Genomic DNA, 18,592 nt, shown 5'->3' with positions numbered 1-18,592 from the left:
TATTATTATTAAGACAGATGCAAGTTGAATTGACCTAATTTTTTGAAACTGCATTTTTATGGTTCGGCGTCGAGATGAAGCTGTAAGTAACTGCAATAGAATCATCAAATAATATAGCCTCTGATTTGCATATGCCTATTATTTGGGTAGCTACTGCATTCCGTATAATGTATATGCATATGTGCGTAGTAATACAAAAAAAAGAAGACATGAAATTTTGATTTTGTTCTTTTTGTTAACTCAGTCATTGTATTTTCGTTCTTCTTCTTTGGTGGAAGATGCATAACGACCTCTATTGCACCGTCTCTCTTACAAGGTGCTTTCCAAAGTAAACAGGACTTTTTGAATCTAGCGCACCCTGGTGGCGCCATCTATATGCCAGATGCGTTAGAATCTGCAATCTTTATCGATTGTCCAGTTTTAAAATTGATAAAACTCTTACTATAACATTTCAATTGAAGAAACAAGTAGCAGAGTGCACGGAAATTCCATCAAAACTGTGCGTGAATTCATCAAAAATCAGCCGAAATCATCATTGAAATTCATGAAAATGGAATTGAACATCTCCAAAACATCGATTTATCGCATTTGGACCGAACATTTGGGCTTACGAAAGGTGTGTGCTCGGTTTGTTCCGCACAAATTGACTGACGATCAGAAATTGGTCTCCTCGATCGACGCTTGTGACCGATTATTTGACCAAAATCACATTTTAACCATTAACCACTCCCCGTATTCACCTGATATGGCACCGTGCGACTTCTTCCTTTTTGGAAAAATGCATTTGCCCATGAAAGGAAAGCGTTATGCAGACGTAGAGACCATTCAAAAAGCTTGCACCGGCATACTGGCGGCCATACCGGCCAACGAGTTAAAACACTCGTTCGACATGCTTTTGGACAGTGCAAAAAGCTGTATGAAGCAAAAGGAGACTATTTTGAATAAAATTTAAAAAATAAAATAAATTGATTTTGCCGAAAAAACCATTTGTTATGGTATCAATATTTATGGGAATAATCACTACATCAATTATATTTATAAGAGCTTTCTTGGATAGTAGGAATTGTCGCTATTACACATCCTAATTTCTAATTTAGTATGGTTCACACGTTCACACGTCCGATACAGAATTATTCATGCTTAGGTTAGCTTAGCTGTACCACACTTAATAGATAGACATACACCGACATACACTGAAGATTAGATTTGACCCGGATGAATTTTCTTAGACTTTTTTTAGATTGGCGCAACATTTTTTAAGTTTGCTAACTAATCACTTATTCCTATCGGAAATTTTGCACAAATTCTTTTCTCCCCAAAATGCCTCTCATTTATCGGAACCGTCGCTATCGGAACACTGTAGAATATAGCTGCCGTACAAATTGACCGAAAAGAATCAAGTTCTTGTATAGAAAACTTTTTTATTTGAGAATTGTTAAAGTCGAACCGCTATAGCATATGACTTGAGAAAAAAATTTAACATCATTGTCAGATAACAATAAATCACATTCTATTTTACTTGCACCAAAAACCAACATCTGCTTTTACGTTCTAATAAATATTTAAATCAGAAATGATTAAAGAAATTTTTCCTTGAATTCTCATTTTTGGTCCGTTTTTGTTGTCTACGTCACTTTTTGCTTTAACGAGGACCATAAATCTTTGTTTTTTCAGACAACGTCGAGAGAGGCTTCGTTGGGATAACCATGGTGTTGGATTGAGAAATTATCTACAACTCAAAGAACAAGCGTTGGATTTTCGGGCTGACATTGTTGGTGGTGTTTACGCTGGTTCCAAGATAGACGAAATTATCTACAACTTCAAAGTTATGACTGTCAACAGTGACGTGAGAGCCAAGTCGCGAGAGCGAACATGCCAGACCCAAGTCTGGAGAAAGCAGAACTGCCTTAAGGCCGATGATATCAATATCATATGACAAAATTTACACGATAATTTTCTCAGATTGCCAGACACCCACATAAGGACTGGCATATACGTATATACTTGTATATCGCTTTTCCGAATATGGAAAATAAAAAATATGATTCAGTATTCAGTGCAAAATTAAATTAAATTAAGAATTTGATTCTCCTTAGGCTGAGAATAGTTTGTAAATGTTAAAGTATGAAGAATGTAGGCTATTTTAAATTAACTTATAGGCGGGGTAATAGTCCGATGCGTTTGCAATCGCAGTCTGCATAAAAAATAAGAATATGTATTATAATATTATTTTAATTTCATCGCTTTTCTGCAATGCCTAAAAGTATGCGACGAAAAGCTAAATAGCGCGTTTTTTACTTCCGCTCAGAATCTAAGCACACGCTATTCGCAAATGTGGAAACGAAATAAATAATATGGCTGACTTCGCACAAATTTTTAAATTTTTTTTTAACAATTTTTACAATGCTACAATTTTTAATTCTTTTTTATAGTAACAAGAAGTGGACGCACGAGCGCAAAAACCTTTTACTTACAATTAGGCTGGCCAGGGAATCAGGTTTTCAAGTAAAAAGGAAAAAGCGCTTGGTCTTGTGGCAGGGGGTGTTGCAGAAAATTAAGGACACCGATCCAGAATTTCCGTTCTCCCGTGATGACATATCATGCAAATGCCTCAACTTCGTGGTGTCTTACAAACGTATCAAAAAGTGGAATAACACCACACGTGAAGCAGCGACGTCGTGGGAATTTTTCGACGAACTGGATAAAGTCACGGAGTCACGGAGTGATGTAACCGTGCCGGAATGTAATCTAGATTCCTCATTGTTTTCGCTATTTAACGATTTAACGAACGAAAATGCAGAGTCAGCAGATCCCCCAAACACCAGTGACCACATTGATGCTGCTCCAACACGAAAACGAGCGAGAAAATGTTTTGGAAAAATAAACTTCGTATGGAAAGGAGATGTTAGACGGTCTGCTTAAATGCGAGAAGCAGAAAATTGACATCGAAAAGCAAAAACTTGATGAAATTACAGAGCTGCGCGAAGCTCTACTTTCACCAAATAAGTGATTACCTGACTTTGACCTGTGCCTTACTTCGATCTCAATTTCTTTAGTATTTAATAAGTTTTGTGTTCTAACCAAATTTGTTCAGGAAATGAAATAAATTAATTTAATGCATATATGTAATTCAAAGGGAACTTTATTTAGCTAAGCTGACAACTAAATAGTAAGCCTTTCCCTTGGCTTCTGTGATTTCCGTCTGCTGGAAGCGTGTTTATCTCTGTGTAAGGCAAGTTCTCAATAACCACGACATCAGCAGTTCCTTCGTGTTCCAATATAAAGTTATGAAACACAAAACAAGACATAATAACATTCTTTGCCAAATTAACGTCGTGGATTTCTAAAAAGTTTAGTATTCTAAACTTCTTTCTTAGTAAGCGAAATGTTTGCTCCAGTCGGGTCAAACTTAAAATGTTATTATATTTCGTTTGGTCTACAGATAGGAACACATTGTCCTTGTAAGATAACATCAGATAACTTTCTAAAGGATACACTGCATCACCAAGCAAATGGCATTCTGGAGGAAATGTAATAAAGTCATTTGCAATTGCTCTCTTCAATGAACTAGCTTACCACACTGCTGCGTCGTGGCACCGACCAGGAGAGCCCAATAAAACGTCGCTAAATCGCCTATTGCTATCAGCAACAGCCTGAAATAAATGCATGCGCTATTTGAGAAGTATTACTTTCAAATGTAAATTTTTACTTATACTATAATAGAATGTGTTCCTTTTCGGTTGTAGTAGCTAATACTATACTTCGACGGCTGCAGGATTTCTATATGTATCACATCAATACATCCCACAACATATGGGAATGGGTGTGATCGACAAGACTCAGAAGCTTCCATAACTCGTATTCTGTACTGTTCAGTAGTAGGAAATGCTATAATCTGCTTGCGCGCAGAAATCGGTTATATGCACTGAATAAAGCCTCTGTAACAAGCGCCCATTCCAATATTAAAGCGGTCGCTAACTTTGCGAAAACAATTCTGATTGGAAAGCTTCCATATTGTCAGACACTTCTTCAAAGGGAACCATTTTATTCCATAAAGGTTCGAGCACACAGTGTAATTTCTGGAAAATGGTGACATACTAATACATTTTTAATAACGAAATAACAATTCTTACTAAGAAAGTTGATATTTGCTTTCTGAAATGACTATAAAACACGTCATTAGGCATTTTATCAATTGTTTCTAAAAAGTTTTTGTTTTTCGTTATTTGTCTCCTTGGCACATTTTTTTAGGAAGTCAGCCCATGTAATAAATTTACTAAATTTTTTCCTTCCCATCGATACTTGGGGAATTCTGAAGTGATGGCAAGTTTGTGTCTTAAATCCTCGCTAATTTCACTCTTTTACCCACATGGACAGAGCCTCCTCGTGTAACAATTCGAAACGAAAAAAGTGATTGTTTTTTAATCAGGAAGCTTTGATCAAGTGCATAGTAGAGTGGTTTTGAGAATTTCCAAAAATTGTGGATGTTTTCTCGGAAAAGCGCTCTATCACGCATTTGCGTAAAAAATTGTATATAAAATACGCTTTCGTTCAAGTAAATCGGTTAAATAACTCGCTCGCAATTTTGACGGCCGGATTAATGAAAGGTAGTTTCGAGGAAACGAGCCTCAAAGTTTTGGTACCATATAGCCGCTGTTAAAAGTGCAATGGTTCTGCCTATTTCTTCGAAAGTATTCGGAGTAAGCCAATGAAACTTTGGGACTATTTTTTGAAAATCCTAGAGGTATCCCCCCCATAATAAGAGAATTTAAAAAAGAAACTAAAATATATCGAATGCTGTAGAAAACATAAATTTTCTTTGGAATGAGATAACATAAAGATGATGATTATAACAGAGACATAGTTTAAGGATAATAGAAGAACATTAGGGAGGATTAAAGTAAGAAATACATCATACACTCTGAAGGGTATGGATGAAATAGTGGAATTAACAATTTAGATGAGGTAAGTGTGGTAGTCGATAAAGAAATAGTTCAAGTAAACAGCAGCCAATGCTTTTAATTATAAGCTCAAGTAATTCACTTAGCAAGCAAAACAGAAAAAAATATCAATTATTCTAACTGAACGCAAAAGAAAAACCTAAACCACATTAGATTCCTTCTTGTGAAAAAGGTAAAATCTCAGGAAACTCAAAATAAACTGAATCATCTGACTGACTTAGTTTTTGAATTATTTTTAAAAGGATATTCATTTATGTATTTCTATTTCTTTCAGTTTTGCTTTTAAACATAATTATTACATTTAATAACTAATAATTTTCCATCCAACTTCTCCTAACCTAATTATTTACCTAAATGCCATGATGGCCTGGATAAGCGCTCTTTCGCGTTCCGCTTTATTTTTATGGAACGTCTCCTATGCCTCAAACGCGGTGTTACTGTATTCTGAAAACAAAAAGTAAGCCTCTCACAAGAAAATACGCAAGATTTGATTGTTTTGACTTATACTATATAATACTCTGTAATAAATATGTTCTTTACGATGTAAATTTTTTAAAGTATTCTAGAAAATTAATTATGTACTTTACACCAAAAGTGTTAAAAAACACTGTTAAAGTTATAATATACTGTAACGCTTTGTGCAATCTTTCTAGATAATCACCAAATCTCTAATTAATCATCTGTTTGTTCACCTTAACTTAACTTATCGCATTCAATATTGTGCGGACGCGATATCTGCTGGTATATTGTCACACAACTTGCCTAAGTCATAATATTAATTTGACTAAAACTGGAGAATGGAGTCATGTGTAAATGTTCACACAAGTGAAGAAAGTTCTCTGATTGCCATGCACTTGTGGGTGGCCAGGAACGATTCGTTTACATATGGCTCAAGCAGCTCACGACTTCCGATCTTTGACCAAGTATCTTCTGGGTAGCCTAAGAACATCCGTTTGAAGGCGAACTAAAGTGAGAAGGCGAAACATCCCCTCCACAGGGTTATGCGCTGGGTTTGGGTCCCGCCACGTAAAAAGCGCCACCAATGAAAAGAAATAAACAGCCTCGGAAGAGAAACCCCACTTTTGATGACGACCATGGCAAACGAAATAAGGATTGCGAATTGGGGCATGCACCTGGAATGTCCGGTCCCTTAATTGGAAAGGTGCCGCTGCCCAGCTGGTTGATGTCCTGGCAAAAATAAAGGCTGACATCACCGCCGTCTAAGAAATGCGATGGACGGGACAAGGACAGAAACGAGTAGGCCATTGTGACATTTACTACAGTGGCCATATGAAGGAGCTCAAGTTCAGTGTGGGATTCGTGGTGGGAGAGAAACTCTGTCGCCAAGTAATGTCATTCACTCCGGTGGATGAACGTCTAGCCACAATCCGCATCAAAGGAGGTTCCTCAACATATCACTGATTTGCGCCTCGCCCTGACGGAAGAGAAGGACGATGTGACCAAAGATGCCTTCTATGAGCCCTTGGAGCGCACCTATGAGAGCTGCCCCGCCACGATGTCAAAATCGTGCTTGGCGACTTTAACGCCAGAGTGAGCAAGGAAGCTTACCCCAAATGGGTTGAGGCTAATCGACTTCGCCGGGGCCCGAAATATACATAGTTATTTGAAGTACTAGATTCCAGCATAAGAAAATACATCAAGCTATCTGCTCGAAAATTCGGCGCATACTCTTGTAGAACCGCCAGAGGTGATCTAGTGACTGATGCCCAGAGCATATTAAAATTATAGAGGGAACAGTTCTCCAGTCTGCTGAAACGCAGTGAAAGTATAACGCCAGGAGCAGGCGAACCCGATTCCCCAATCCATGACGATGGAGCAGACGTTCCATTGCCCGACCATGAAGAAGTTCGAATAGCAATTACCCCCCTGAAGGACAACATAGAGGAGGGGACCGATGGATTGTGGCCGAGCTATTCAAATACGGAGGCAAAGAACTGATAAGGAGCATGCATTAGCTTTTTTGTAGAATATGGTCGGAGAAAGCATGCACGACGGTTGGAATTTAAGTGTGCTCTGCCCAATCCACAAAAAGAGGGATAATCAGCGCCAACATCGCATATAAGGTTCTATGTAGCGTATTGTGTGAAAGATGAAATCATTATGGTATTAGGCCTGGAAAAGTAATAACTGACCAGATATTCACCATGTGCCAAGTTTTAGAAATGGCCTGCGAAAAGAGAGTCGGTACACACCACCTCTTCGTCGGTTTCAAAGCTGCTTTCGACGGGACGAAAAGGTGCTGCCTTTATGTCGCAATGGCCGAATTTGGTATCACCGCAAAACTAATACGGCTATGTATACTGACGTTGAGCAACACCAAAAGCTCCGTCAGGATCGGGTAGGACCTATCCGAGCCGTTCGATACCAAACAAGATTTCAGACAACGTGACTCTGTTTCGAGCGACTGATGAGTCGAAGTTGCGGGTTTTCGAGAGAAAATTTCTTCGAAAGATTTATGGTCCTTTGCGCTTTGGCAACGGTGAATATCGCATTTGATGGAACGATGACCTGTATGAGATATACAATGACGTTGACACAGTTCAGCGAATTAAAAGACAGCGGCTACGTTGGCTGGGTCATGTCGTCCGAATGGATGAAAACTCTCTAGCTCTGAAAATATTCGACGCTGTACCCGCCGGGGGAAGCAGAGGAAGAGAAAGACCTCCACTCCGTTGGAAGGACCAGGTGGAGAAGAACCTGTCTTCGCTTGGAATCTCCAATTGGCGCCACCTTGCGAAAAGAAGAAACGACTGGCGCGCTGTTATTAACTCGGCTATAACCGCGTAAGCGGTGTCTTCGCCAGTAAAGAAAATTGGAAATAAATTGTTATTTGGTGAGCTAATTATAGCCAGTAAGGCTGAAATAAATTTACAGACATATACATATACATATAGTAATGGGATATCAAGTCTTAAACTGAAGACTTAAGACACAAACTTGACATCACTTAAAAATTCGCAATGATTTGTGTATTGATGGCAAGGAAAATTTAGAAAATTTATTACATGTTATTTAATATTCGCAAACAGCATGTTCGAAAATTCTGAGCGGAATTAACAAAAGCGCGCTATTTAGGTTTTCATAACACACTTTTAGGCAATGCAGAAATAAATGAAAAAAAATAGTGTTAAAAGCACATTTCCTATGCTTTATGCAGATTAGCATTGCAAATGAATGGAATCAGACTATGACTTTTACAAAATATTCTCAATTTAAGGAGATTTGAATTCTTAATTTCTATTTAATTGTGCACTGAATACTGAACCATTTTGTTTATTTCCCATTTTCGACGACAAACAAGGAGTAAAAATTAGAGAGAATTTCTGATTTAAATTTTTATTAAATAGTAAACACAGATGTTGGTTTCTGGTACTAGTAAAGTTCCAAAAAAGTCGAATGTGATTTTTTGCTAACTTTTATTCACACTAAATTTTTCTTTCTGAAGTCATATGTTATAGCGGTTCGATCTGAACAAATGTCAAAAAAAAAATATTTTATACAAGAACTTGATTATTTTCGGTCAATTTGTACGGCAGCTATATCCTACAGTGGTTCCATAGCGTGGGTTCCGGCAAATGAGAGGTATCTTAGGAAAAAAAATTTCGGATCAACATTTAGAGAAATAATAAAAAACTTTGTTTAAAAAATTTCCTGTAATCGATCTGCAATTTTGCACATATCCTCTTCTTCTCAAGACGCTGACTTGTAGGAATCGCCGATATCGGATGACTGTAATATATACGAGTTGCTGAAATGCAAACTAAGCAGTCAAAATCACGTTTTTTTACGAACGTGCTTGTATTTGATGAGATACCTTCACGACACTTCACATAGAGTTTTAAACAGGACAAAGAAATTGTTCAGTTTGGATCACTTTAAGCATATAACTGCCATACAAATAGAATGGTCGGAATTAAGTTCTTGTATAGATTTATTGGACTTAATGAAGTATATTTTAGATTCTCGTTTTAAATTTTTTTGCTTTCCACGTTTTGCTTTATTTTAATCAATTAATATCATTTCAAAATTATAGATGTTTCCTATAAAATACATAACCGAGCACATACTATCATCTTTAGGGTTTCATTAATACAGTTATTCTCCTAAAAAAGATATATACGCTTAAACAACAGTTTAAAATTGGGTAAGCTTATAATGAAATGGAATTAAATTTACTTTACGCAATACCGTATGATTATTTTATAACAGAAAATACAACAAATTTTGGCAAAATTTTATTAACTTTATAACATAACTTTTTGTAATTTCACAACACAAATTAATGATAAATATTATTTTTGCTTATATTTGTCGTTATTTTAACCATAATAACCACCACGACGACCGCCGTATCCACCATATCCTCCGCGGTATCCACCGTATCCGCCACGATAACCACCATATCCGCCACGATAACCACCATAACCACCACGGTAGCCACCGTAGCCCCGCGCCAAGCGATCGCCTTCATTCTCATGTCCTTGCTGCGCGTCGACATCAAACAAAGTTAACGGTTGCTCGGCTGTCTCAAAAGTGAGCTCAGCATTATCGCCGACGGGATTACCGCTGGTGCCGACCAGCATCGCCACGAACAGCACCAGTGCTAAGCAAACGTTGAAGGCGCGCATTTTCACTGAATTCTTTTATTTTATGGACGGTTCTGAGTATTTGCTAAGAAACTTCCCCTGGAAGAGTTGAAAACGTTTTGATTATACTCGGAATAGCACTTTGCTTTTATATACCAAAATCGTTGTACATACATACGTATATGTTTACAAATCATTTTAATGAAGTAAGTGATATAAATAATGGGCGAAATGTACATTACTTGGAGTGAAGTCTCGAACGTGATTGTTGTTCTATAGAGAAAATATACAAGTATATAAATTGAAATTGAAGAGGCAAAAGTACTCAGATGCGCCTAGTAATTTACAGACTGTCATGTCATGCAACAGCAACAAAAACAACTCAAACGACGAAAACAACTACTTGATTTGGGGGTGGCTGTTCTCCACTGCCAATACCCCAGCTGAGCGGTGCCATCTTCTCATTTGTGGCGACTTGGATTTTCGCGCTCTCAGTTTGTGATTCATCACCGCTATCACCTGACCAGGTCAACAACACAACTCATGCATTTTTTGCATTGCGTTAAGTTGACGTCTGTTCATGAATGAATTCGATCAGTCACAACTTAATAATCCAAATGACATTCGTTTTACTTGAACGCCTCAGTAATTTCTGAGAATTGGTCAATGCAAGCACGGCAACATATTTGTGGGGTTCTCCTTTAAGCTACTCTCAGGGTGACAAATTATAAGATATTAACTCAGTTACTTGTTGTTGTACTATTACTAGTTTCAGTAGTAATTGCTAATCGTAAAATGATAACTGGAAACTATTACACCATGTAATATTATTAATTATTACAATGCTGGTCCAAGGTTAGAAGCGGCAACATTTTTTTAAATTAATTGTTATGTATAATCATGCTTGTTCTTATTGTCCAACATGTTTTCTTATCAAAGTTCAAATCTTGTTCGAAAAATTTCTTTGTCTTAAAAAAAAAAAAATTAACAAATAAATTGCTTTCAAGCTACATTTAAAGTAAAAATGGGAAAAGCTCCAGAACCGTTGTTAGATATTTAAAGCATCCAGAGGCATATGGAAAATACTTTAAATGAAAAAAAGCACTTTTTGAACAATCAGTTCGCAAAATTGTTAGAATTGCTTAAAATTCGACTAAGTCTGCTGATACGATTAAGGAATTACCGTAGTAAAAGCAGCGTACAATCAGAAATTTAGAACAGCTTAAGCGTCTAAAAATCAAGAATAAAAATCCTCTGATTGAACTACGCAAAGGAAAACAGCTTCGATTCCACCTGACAATCGCTCCTATTCATATCGCTTAAGCAGTAAATTCGTTCATTAAGAGTCAAAACGTTAATGTCATGACCTAGCCACCATTTTCTCCAGATCTTACCAAATATTTAGGGCTGGCTAACACGGAAGGTATACGAAGGAGGAAAGCAATACGAAGATAAGGAAACATTACTTGCAGCTATTAAATATGCTTGGAGTGAGATTCTAGCGCATTTAATTAAAATTTTCAATAAGTGAACATCGCAGATACATACGAATTCAAAGGAAAAACTATTTTGGGGAGAATTTATTGGTCTACATGAATCAATGCCGTGCCTATGGTGAATTAAGAGAGCGGAATATTAATCAATCTTTAATCTAAACATGCTTTTGTCTTTAATTTTTTTTCATTTTCTTTTCCAGACAAAAGCGATAATAATTCCTGCACACATTTTGTCCCCGTTCATAACGACCTCTTCCATGTGCAATATATAAAAAAATTAATATTGCACCAATATACTGGTGTAGTGTCTGTTTCAAGCTTGTTAGCACCATCAGGTGATTGCACCAGCTTGCTGGTGTAGTGTATTGGGTGCTTTACATAAATTGCCTATATCATTCTATGATGAACCGGATCAAAAAAATCAAATAATAACACCAACTAAACCACATATGTTCTTGGTATTGCATATTGTTATTGATGTAACTGGAGATCAACCGAACATCATTCAAGCGATCGGATGTTATGGAAAAAATGTTTTATACTATATATGTATGTATGTACTATAACTAGCCCATTGTGCGCTTCCTAATAAAGGCGGCCATTTATTAGCTTTTGTTTTGATACAATAAAAATATCTCAAATAAAACAAATACAGCACGCATTTTTCAATAACTTCATACCAAAATAATAAATGGCGCACCCTGTAATGTGCAATGTGAAAAGTCGTGTAAACTCAAAGTAAGAACGCCTCGCACATAAAAGGTTATCTATGATTTATTTCATGTTTATTTTTCAGACTAAAAATATTTTTTTTTGCAATTAAAGTCTGAGTAAAAAAATTGTTTACAATTTTAAAAATGTAATTCTCCTTCCAAGTATATACATAGTAATATAGCATGTTTAGTAACTAATGAAATCTAATTAAAAAATTCAGTGATTTAAACGATTAGCAGATTTCTGCTTCGCAATTAAATGCTTAGATGCTTTCCTACGTCGACCGGATAAACAATTAATTTTCAGGTGATTAAAAGCATAGAAATTGAAATTAAATCAAGCAGAGCAAAAAGAAGCAAATAATTGTACTTGTAATTTTTACTTGGATGATTTATTGTTCGTAAAAGTTAATGCATAATAAAACAAAAAATAAAGATTTAGGTATAATGAATAATGAACAATATAATCATTAATAATTAGAAAATTTTGGGAATACCAACGCCTGGAGGGTCTTTGACCGTTATTAAACACGTGTGAATTCCTCTTACACGAATTTGTATGTTTGATGGCTGTTAATATTTTAACACTTCTATTTCTATATTAATTTATTTATTCTCGGAGTACACTTATGTTATTTAATATTTATACTCTCGCAATGTGTTATCACAGAGTATTTCAATTTTGTTCACTGAACGGTTTTTAAACACCTAAAACTAATCGTGATAGATATGATTATGTATGTATAGATGATCAGGATATCGAGTTGGATTCCGGTCCATTATTCAGCCTCCATAAGGAAACATCCCCAAATGGGTTGAAGCTGATCGACTTCGGCCGGGGCCTGAGATATGGTTATCTGTAGAACTAGATTCCAGAACAGGAACATGCACCAAGCTACCTGGCTGTCTCCGGATCGAAAAGCCACCAACCAGATCGATCATGTTGTGATAGACGGAAGACACGTCTCCAGTGTTTTAGATGTGCGAGTACTCCGAGGTCCTAACATTGACTCGGATCACTATATTGTTGAAGCCAAGGTACACACACGCCTCTGTGCAGCAAAAAACGCACGTCAACAAACACAAGGAAGGTTCGACGTCGAGAAGCTGCAATCATAACAGACAGCCGAACGATTTTCTACTCGACTTGCACTCCTTCTCTCTGAGAGTACTCGTTATCAACTCGCATATGAGGTTCTATTGAGGAATACACACGTGATTTTAAACGGTAAAGGACCTTTCACTCATTGGTATTCCCAAACCTAACAAAGATTATTAATGGTTTTGTTGTTCAATACCTCGTTTTAGACCCCTATTATTTATTTAACGAACAGTAAATCATACAAGTAAAAATTCTAAGTAAACGATCTGTGTTTAATTGCCATCCTATAATTATTTAGTGGTGGATAACCTCTTATCTGCGAAGCGTACTTACTCCAAATATACACGACTACTACTGAATACGACAGTTTCTTTACCTCTCTCGAAACTAGATTTTTTGTAGGAGATGCTTAAGTATCCCTTGTGTAGCTCAAGTATTTAAAAACTCTGTCGAGCAGTGAGCCAACATACTGACCGAGTGATCCTTTCAAAATTCCTGACCTTTTAGATTTTGCTATATATGTATATGGGTACTAACGCTGAGCTATTGTATTCCGTTGGCTCCAAGCAACTAAGCTCTGATTCCTCAAGAATTATGATCAGCTACAACTACAACACATTCTTTAATTTAAGCAACGACAATATTAAACAACAAAAGTGACAATGGTAAATACCTCGAAGAAACGTTTACTGCTAAGTCAACTGTCTATGTATACCAATGAAACATATTACGTCCGCGGCATAAGTACCGAAATCGAGAAATTGTCTAACGGGAAATCTCCAGCATATGACATAGATGAGGGCAAAGTAGCTAAGTGCTTGCCGATAACTTGAGAATTAAGTTTCCACGAGTACTTAAGTATAATTCCATATTAAAGCTTAATCATTTCCATATTCAACGGAAGTTTGCTGAAAAGGTGATTGTACTCAAATCAGGCAAATCCGCTTTACCAGGTTTGGGAACGATTTCTTTTCATTAGTTTGTTTCCTCTATTCTCCAAAATTCAAAACAAAAATATTTTTGACTAGAGTATTGCCAATACTATAAGAGAATAAGGTTATACTAGGACACCAATTTGGGTTCCGTCGATATAACGGTACACCCGAACAGTGCCAAACAGTAGGGAATACTGTTCAGCTTCATGTTTGGACATACCGCAGTCATGCGATATAGTCATAAAAAAACTATTCTCCTCTCAAGTTTATCTAGTATTTAAGTCTTATTTGAAATCCTATCATAGAAAATTATATGTAAAGATAAATGGCGAGACGTCTGAAATAAGTTACCTGAATGCTGGAGTACCAAACGGCAGCGAACATGGAACTGAAAATGTTTCAATTGCTACTTTTGCTGATGGCACTGCTCAATTGTCCTCAAGCCAGAATCCAATTGAAGCAATTAATTTGGTATAAGAAGATTTGAACAATATGCAGACTTGGCTAAATTGCTGGAAAATGAAAGCAAAGATTAGTAAATCTGTTATGCTTCATTTTCATTAAGGCGAAGCCAAAGCCCTCCCTTGCTTCTAATTGAGAATACTATTCATAAAAGTGATAGCATCGACCTTATCACAAGGCAAATACGAAAACAGTTTTTTCAAAATCTTATAAGTAAAAATAACTGTTATATTGAAAGCTACTATTAATCTTCAATACGTATCTCTTCTGCTAATACCTTCAAAGTTTATGGAAAGTTTGCTTCCTGAGCATCTTAACATCATAATTGAAGAAGATTGAAGAAGGGAAGCTAATACCGGTGCATCAGTTTGGCTTTCGAAAAAATCACTCCACTATTGACCAAGTGCATAGAATAGGTCGAGTTTGCTCGGCCGTCGTCCTCGACTAAAGTCATATACAATTGAAACTCAATGCTTAATTCAGAGCGTACCGATTTTGGAGAATTTTTTTCCATGTGATCCATGATTTAATGAGTCAATACTCAAATAGTACTATGAAAGTTGTTGCAGCTTATAGGCACTTCGAAAATAATTCCATGTTTTATACATATATGGAAAATCGAATAATTTACTAGTTTCATTCTACGTACTATTAACAATTACTACAAATATTGGTGCTAGTACAACAACAAGTCATAAGACTAATTTATTAAAATTTGTCACCCTAAGCGTAGCGTAAAGGAAATCCCCACAAATATGTTGCCATGCTTGTATTGACCAATTCTCAGAAATCACTGAGGCGTTCAAGTAATATGCTTGCCATTTGAACTGCACAGAGCATCATTATGTTAGAACTGATCGATTTTATTCATTAACAGATGTCACTTCAATGCGATGTCCGAGGTGTGTTTGTTTACCTGGTCAGGTATCACTAAATGAAAGCGCGAATATCCGAGTCGCCGCAAGTGAGAAGATGACACCGCTTAATTGTATTGGCAGTAAACAACAGCCGCCCCCAAATCGAAAAGTTGTTTTCGTCGTTTGAGTTGTTGCTGTTGCATGACATGACCGTCTGTAAATTGCTAGGCGCGTCTCATTACTTTTGCCTGTTCAATTTCAATTTCTATACTTGTATATTTTCTCTATTTTTTTAGAAGAACACGTTCGAGATTTCAAGTAAAGTACATTTCTCTGATTATTTATATAATTATTAAAGTGATTTGTAATCGTATATGCACAGCTACTTTACGGAGTGTTGTCAAAAATCAACTCCAATTTTGGTATATAAAAGCAAAGTGCTATTCCGAGTATAATCAAACCGTTTTCGACTCTTCCAGGGGAAGTTTCTTAGCAAATACTCAGAACCGTCCATAAAATAAAAGAATTCAGTGAAAATGCGCGCCTTCAACGTTTGCTTAGTACTGGTGTTATTCGTGGCGATGCTGGTCGGCATTAACGGTAATCCCGTCGGCGATAATGCTGTGCTCACTTTAGAGACAGCCGAACAACCGTTAACCTTGTCCGATGTCAACGACCAGCAAGGACATGAGAACGAAGGCGATCGCTTGGCGCGGGGCTACGGCGGCTACCGTGGTGGTTATGGTGGATACCGTGGCGGTTTTGGTGGATATCGTGGCGGTTATGGTGGATACCGCGGTGGATTTGGTGGATATGGCGGTCGTCGTGGTGGTTATTACGGTTAAAATGACGAGAAATATACGAAAAACTATAATATATCTTTAATTTAAATTGTGAAATTAAAACTATTATTTGCCATACTACAAGAATAAAATTAACCGAATTTTGCCAATAATTTGTTGTGTTTTCTGTTATAAACTAATTACGCGATATTGTGTAAAATAGATTTCATTCTACTTCAGTATCAGCTAATCAAATATTGAATTTAATTGCTGCCTCAGTGCGTATATATTTAGAAGACCAAAGATATCATTTCAGAAAATTTAAACTTTTAGTACAGAAACTCCGAAACTGATAGTCTGTGCTGAGTTATGTATTTTAGAGAAAATATCTATAGTTTTGAAAATATATTAATTGATTAAAATAAAGCAAAATGTGGGAAGCCCAAAAATTTAAAGCGAGAAGCTAAAATACCCTTCATCTATAGTACAAGTATAAAAAATGTTCCTGCTAAGAACTTTATTTGAATCCTTCAGTTTAAATGGCAGCTATATTCAATAGTGACTCGATCTAAAAAATTGTTTCGGAGATTGTACCGTTACCTTGAACAATAGTCCATATTTCATGAAGATATCAAATGAAAATTTTTCCGATCCGAACAATATCTTCATCTTGTCTTGTCTGTGCCAAATTTTGTGAAGATATCTCGTCAAATAAAAAAATGCCCATACAAACGCTTGTCGTCCAATATTGGCGGTTCTGACAAGCTACTTGGGAGGATGTGAGCAAAATTTCAATTGAATATTTTAAGAAATCGCTACTCTCAGTGGCAGTTTCTTGTATCATCATGTTGCATACAGAAAAATTTAATGTGGGAAAATGTCGGCAGCTTTAATTTGTTTCTAATTAATTTACGTTTGACTTCGACTTCTTTTGTAAACTCCAGTGTCACAATATTCCTAAAACATGATTTAAGAAAAGGCATTACCAGAATAATGGTTACGAATCGTTGAAAACGTGGCAGAAGTGTTTTGAGGAGTACACTTTATTAGAAGTTGATTTCAATATCTCTTATGGATGGACTCAAAACATTTCGGTAAAGCGAAAAATGGTGAATTGTTTGAGTATGAAGCGTAGCGATGCAAGAAATGGGACCAAAAGACCTGAATCTTCTGTTGAAACGACGTCGAAAAGAGATCGCAAAAGAGATGCTTGACAACTGGCTTATGATGAATATGACGTCGAAGCTATCAAATATTCTAGCAAATGTCTTTCCACGTAACGTCATGGTTCATTCATTCTATGCAAAAAAATATAAAATTGGGAATTATACGTTTGAATTTTGAAATCTTCATTTCGGGGGTTTTCTATCCATCATAGAATGATAGCACTGAATTCTAATTTTTGCTGCCTTTTTTGTTGTCTGCAGCTCTTCATATTTTAAAGTATGTTTTTTTTTTCTGAAAAGCGATGGTGCAATGACAATCTGCATAAAGAACAAGAAATATGCATTTATATTATTTTCATCTAATTGTTTTTTTGCGCTGCCTTAAAGTATGCTACCGCTAGCCGCTCAATATCTGCAAACGCTTTTGGCAAATGTGGAAACGAATTAAATAACTTGTAATAAATTGGCTACAAATTTGCCTTCCCGTCGATACATAATTCATTGCGAATTCTCAAGTGATGGCATGTTCGTGTCTTAAGTCTTCAGTAATGACTTGATATTACATATATTCTATACCTAGCTGTCTGTGAATTTAGCTCAACCTTAATAGTAATAATATTATGTTTATTAGCTCACTAAATACTAATTTACATCCAGTTTTAGTAGAATTGTTATAATGAGTTAAGCAAGTTGTGTGACAATAAATCCACAAAATTGATTGCATAAGTTAAGTTAAGGTGAAAAACTGTCAATTATTTTCAGATTTGATAATTATCATGTATTATTAAAACAGTATTTAGTTTTATATATACTTAACAGAATATTGTAAAATATAAATATTTACTTTTCTAGAATATGTAGCAAAAATTCACATCGTAAAGAACATATTTATTATATGGTATTATTTAATATCAGTAAAAACAATTAAATCTTACTTATTTTATTGTGAGAAGATTAGAAAACATCCGTTAGAAGGCGAGCTAAAGTGTAAAGGCGAATCATTCCTCTCCAGGGTTGTACGCTGGATTTGGGACCCGTCACGTAAGAAACGCGCCCAATGAAAAGGGGTCAACAGCGTCGTAAGAGAGCCGGTGTGGTATTAGCAGGGGAGAGAGACTCCGTCGCCGAGTCCTAGCGTTCACCCGTGGATGAACGTATAGCTACAATCCGCATCAAAGCGAAGTTCTTCAAGTGCTCACCTATGAGAGCTGGCCTCACCACGATGTCAAAATCATGCTTAGCGACTTTCCCGGCAGCGTGGGCAAAGAAGGTATCTCTGGTTGAGGCTGATCAACTTTTACCGCGGCCTGAGATATGATATATCTGTAGTACTAGATTTCAGTACAGGACATGCACCAAGCCACCTGGCTGTCTCCGAATAGAAAAGCCACTAACCTAATCGAGCATGTTGTGGTAGACGGAAGACACCAGTCTGGTAGTAAATGAGGGCAAGAGGAAATATCTCCTGTCATTAAACAAACAGTCGTCGCACTCGCGACTCCAGCTCTATT

The 18,592-nt window shown here is 36.5% G+C and overlaps 2 protein-coding genes across 2 annotated transcripts; one reads left to right on the top strand and one right to left on the bottom strand.

Moving 5' to 3' along the window:
* Positions 1-9,204: 9,204 nt before the first annotated feature.
* Positions 9,205-9,702, bottom strand: LOC126756450 (TATA-binding protein-associated factor 2N-like). Its single transcript, XM_050469518.1, has one exon. The coding sequence runs from the start codon at positions 9,608-9,610 to the stop codon at positions 9,302-9,304; it is 309 nt and encodes a 102-aa protein (XP_050325475.1). The 5' UTR covers positions 9,611-9,702; the 3' UTR covers positions 9,205-9,301.
* A 5,804-nt stretch (positions 9,703-15,506) lies between these two features.
* LOC126756452 (uncharacterized) lies at positions 15,507-16,088 on the top strand. Its single transcript, XM_050469521.1, has one exon. The coding sequence runs from the start codon at positions 15,670-15,672 to the stop codon at positions 15,976-15,978; it is 309 nt and encodes a 102-aa protein (XP_050325478.1). The 5' UTR covers positions 15,507-15,669; the 3' UTR covers positions 15,979-16,088.
* The last annotated feature ends 2,504 nt before the right edge of the window (positions 16,089-18,592 follow it).

This window comes from Bactrocera neohumeralis, chromosome 4 (assembly GCF_024586455.1).
Source record: "Bactrocera neohumeralis isolate Rockhampton chromosome 4, APGP_CSIRO_Bneo_wtdbg2-racon-allhic-juicebox.fasta_v2, whole genome shotgun sequence".
In the NCBI taxonomy this organism is placed as follows: domain Eukaryota; kingdom Metazoa; phylum Arthropoda; class Insecta; order Diptera; family Tephritidae; genus Bactrocera; species Bactrocera neohumeralis.
The sequence above is the reverse complement of the archived record's forward strand: the minus strand, read 5'-3'. Positions and strand labels throughout refer to the sequence as shown.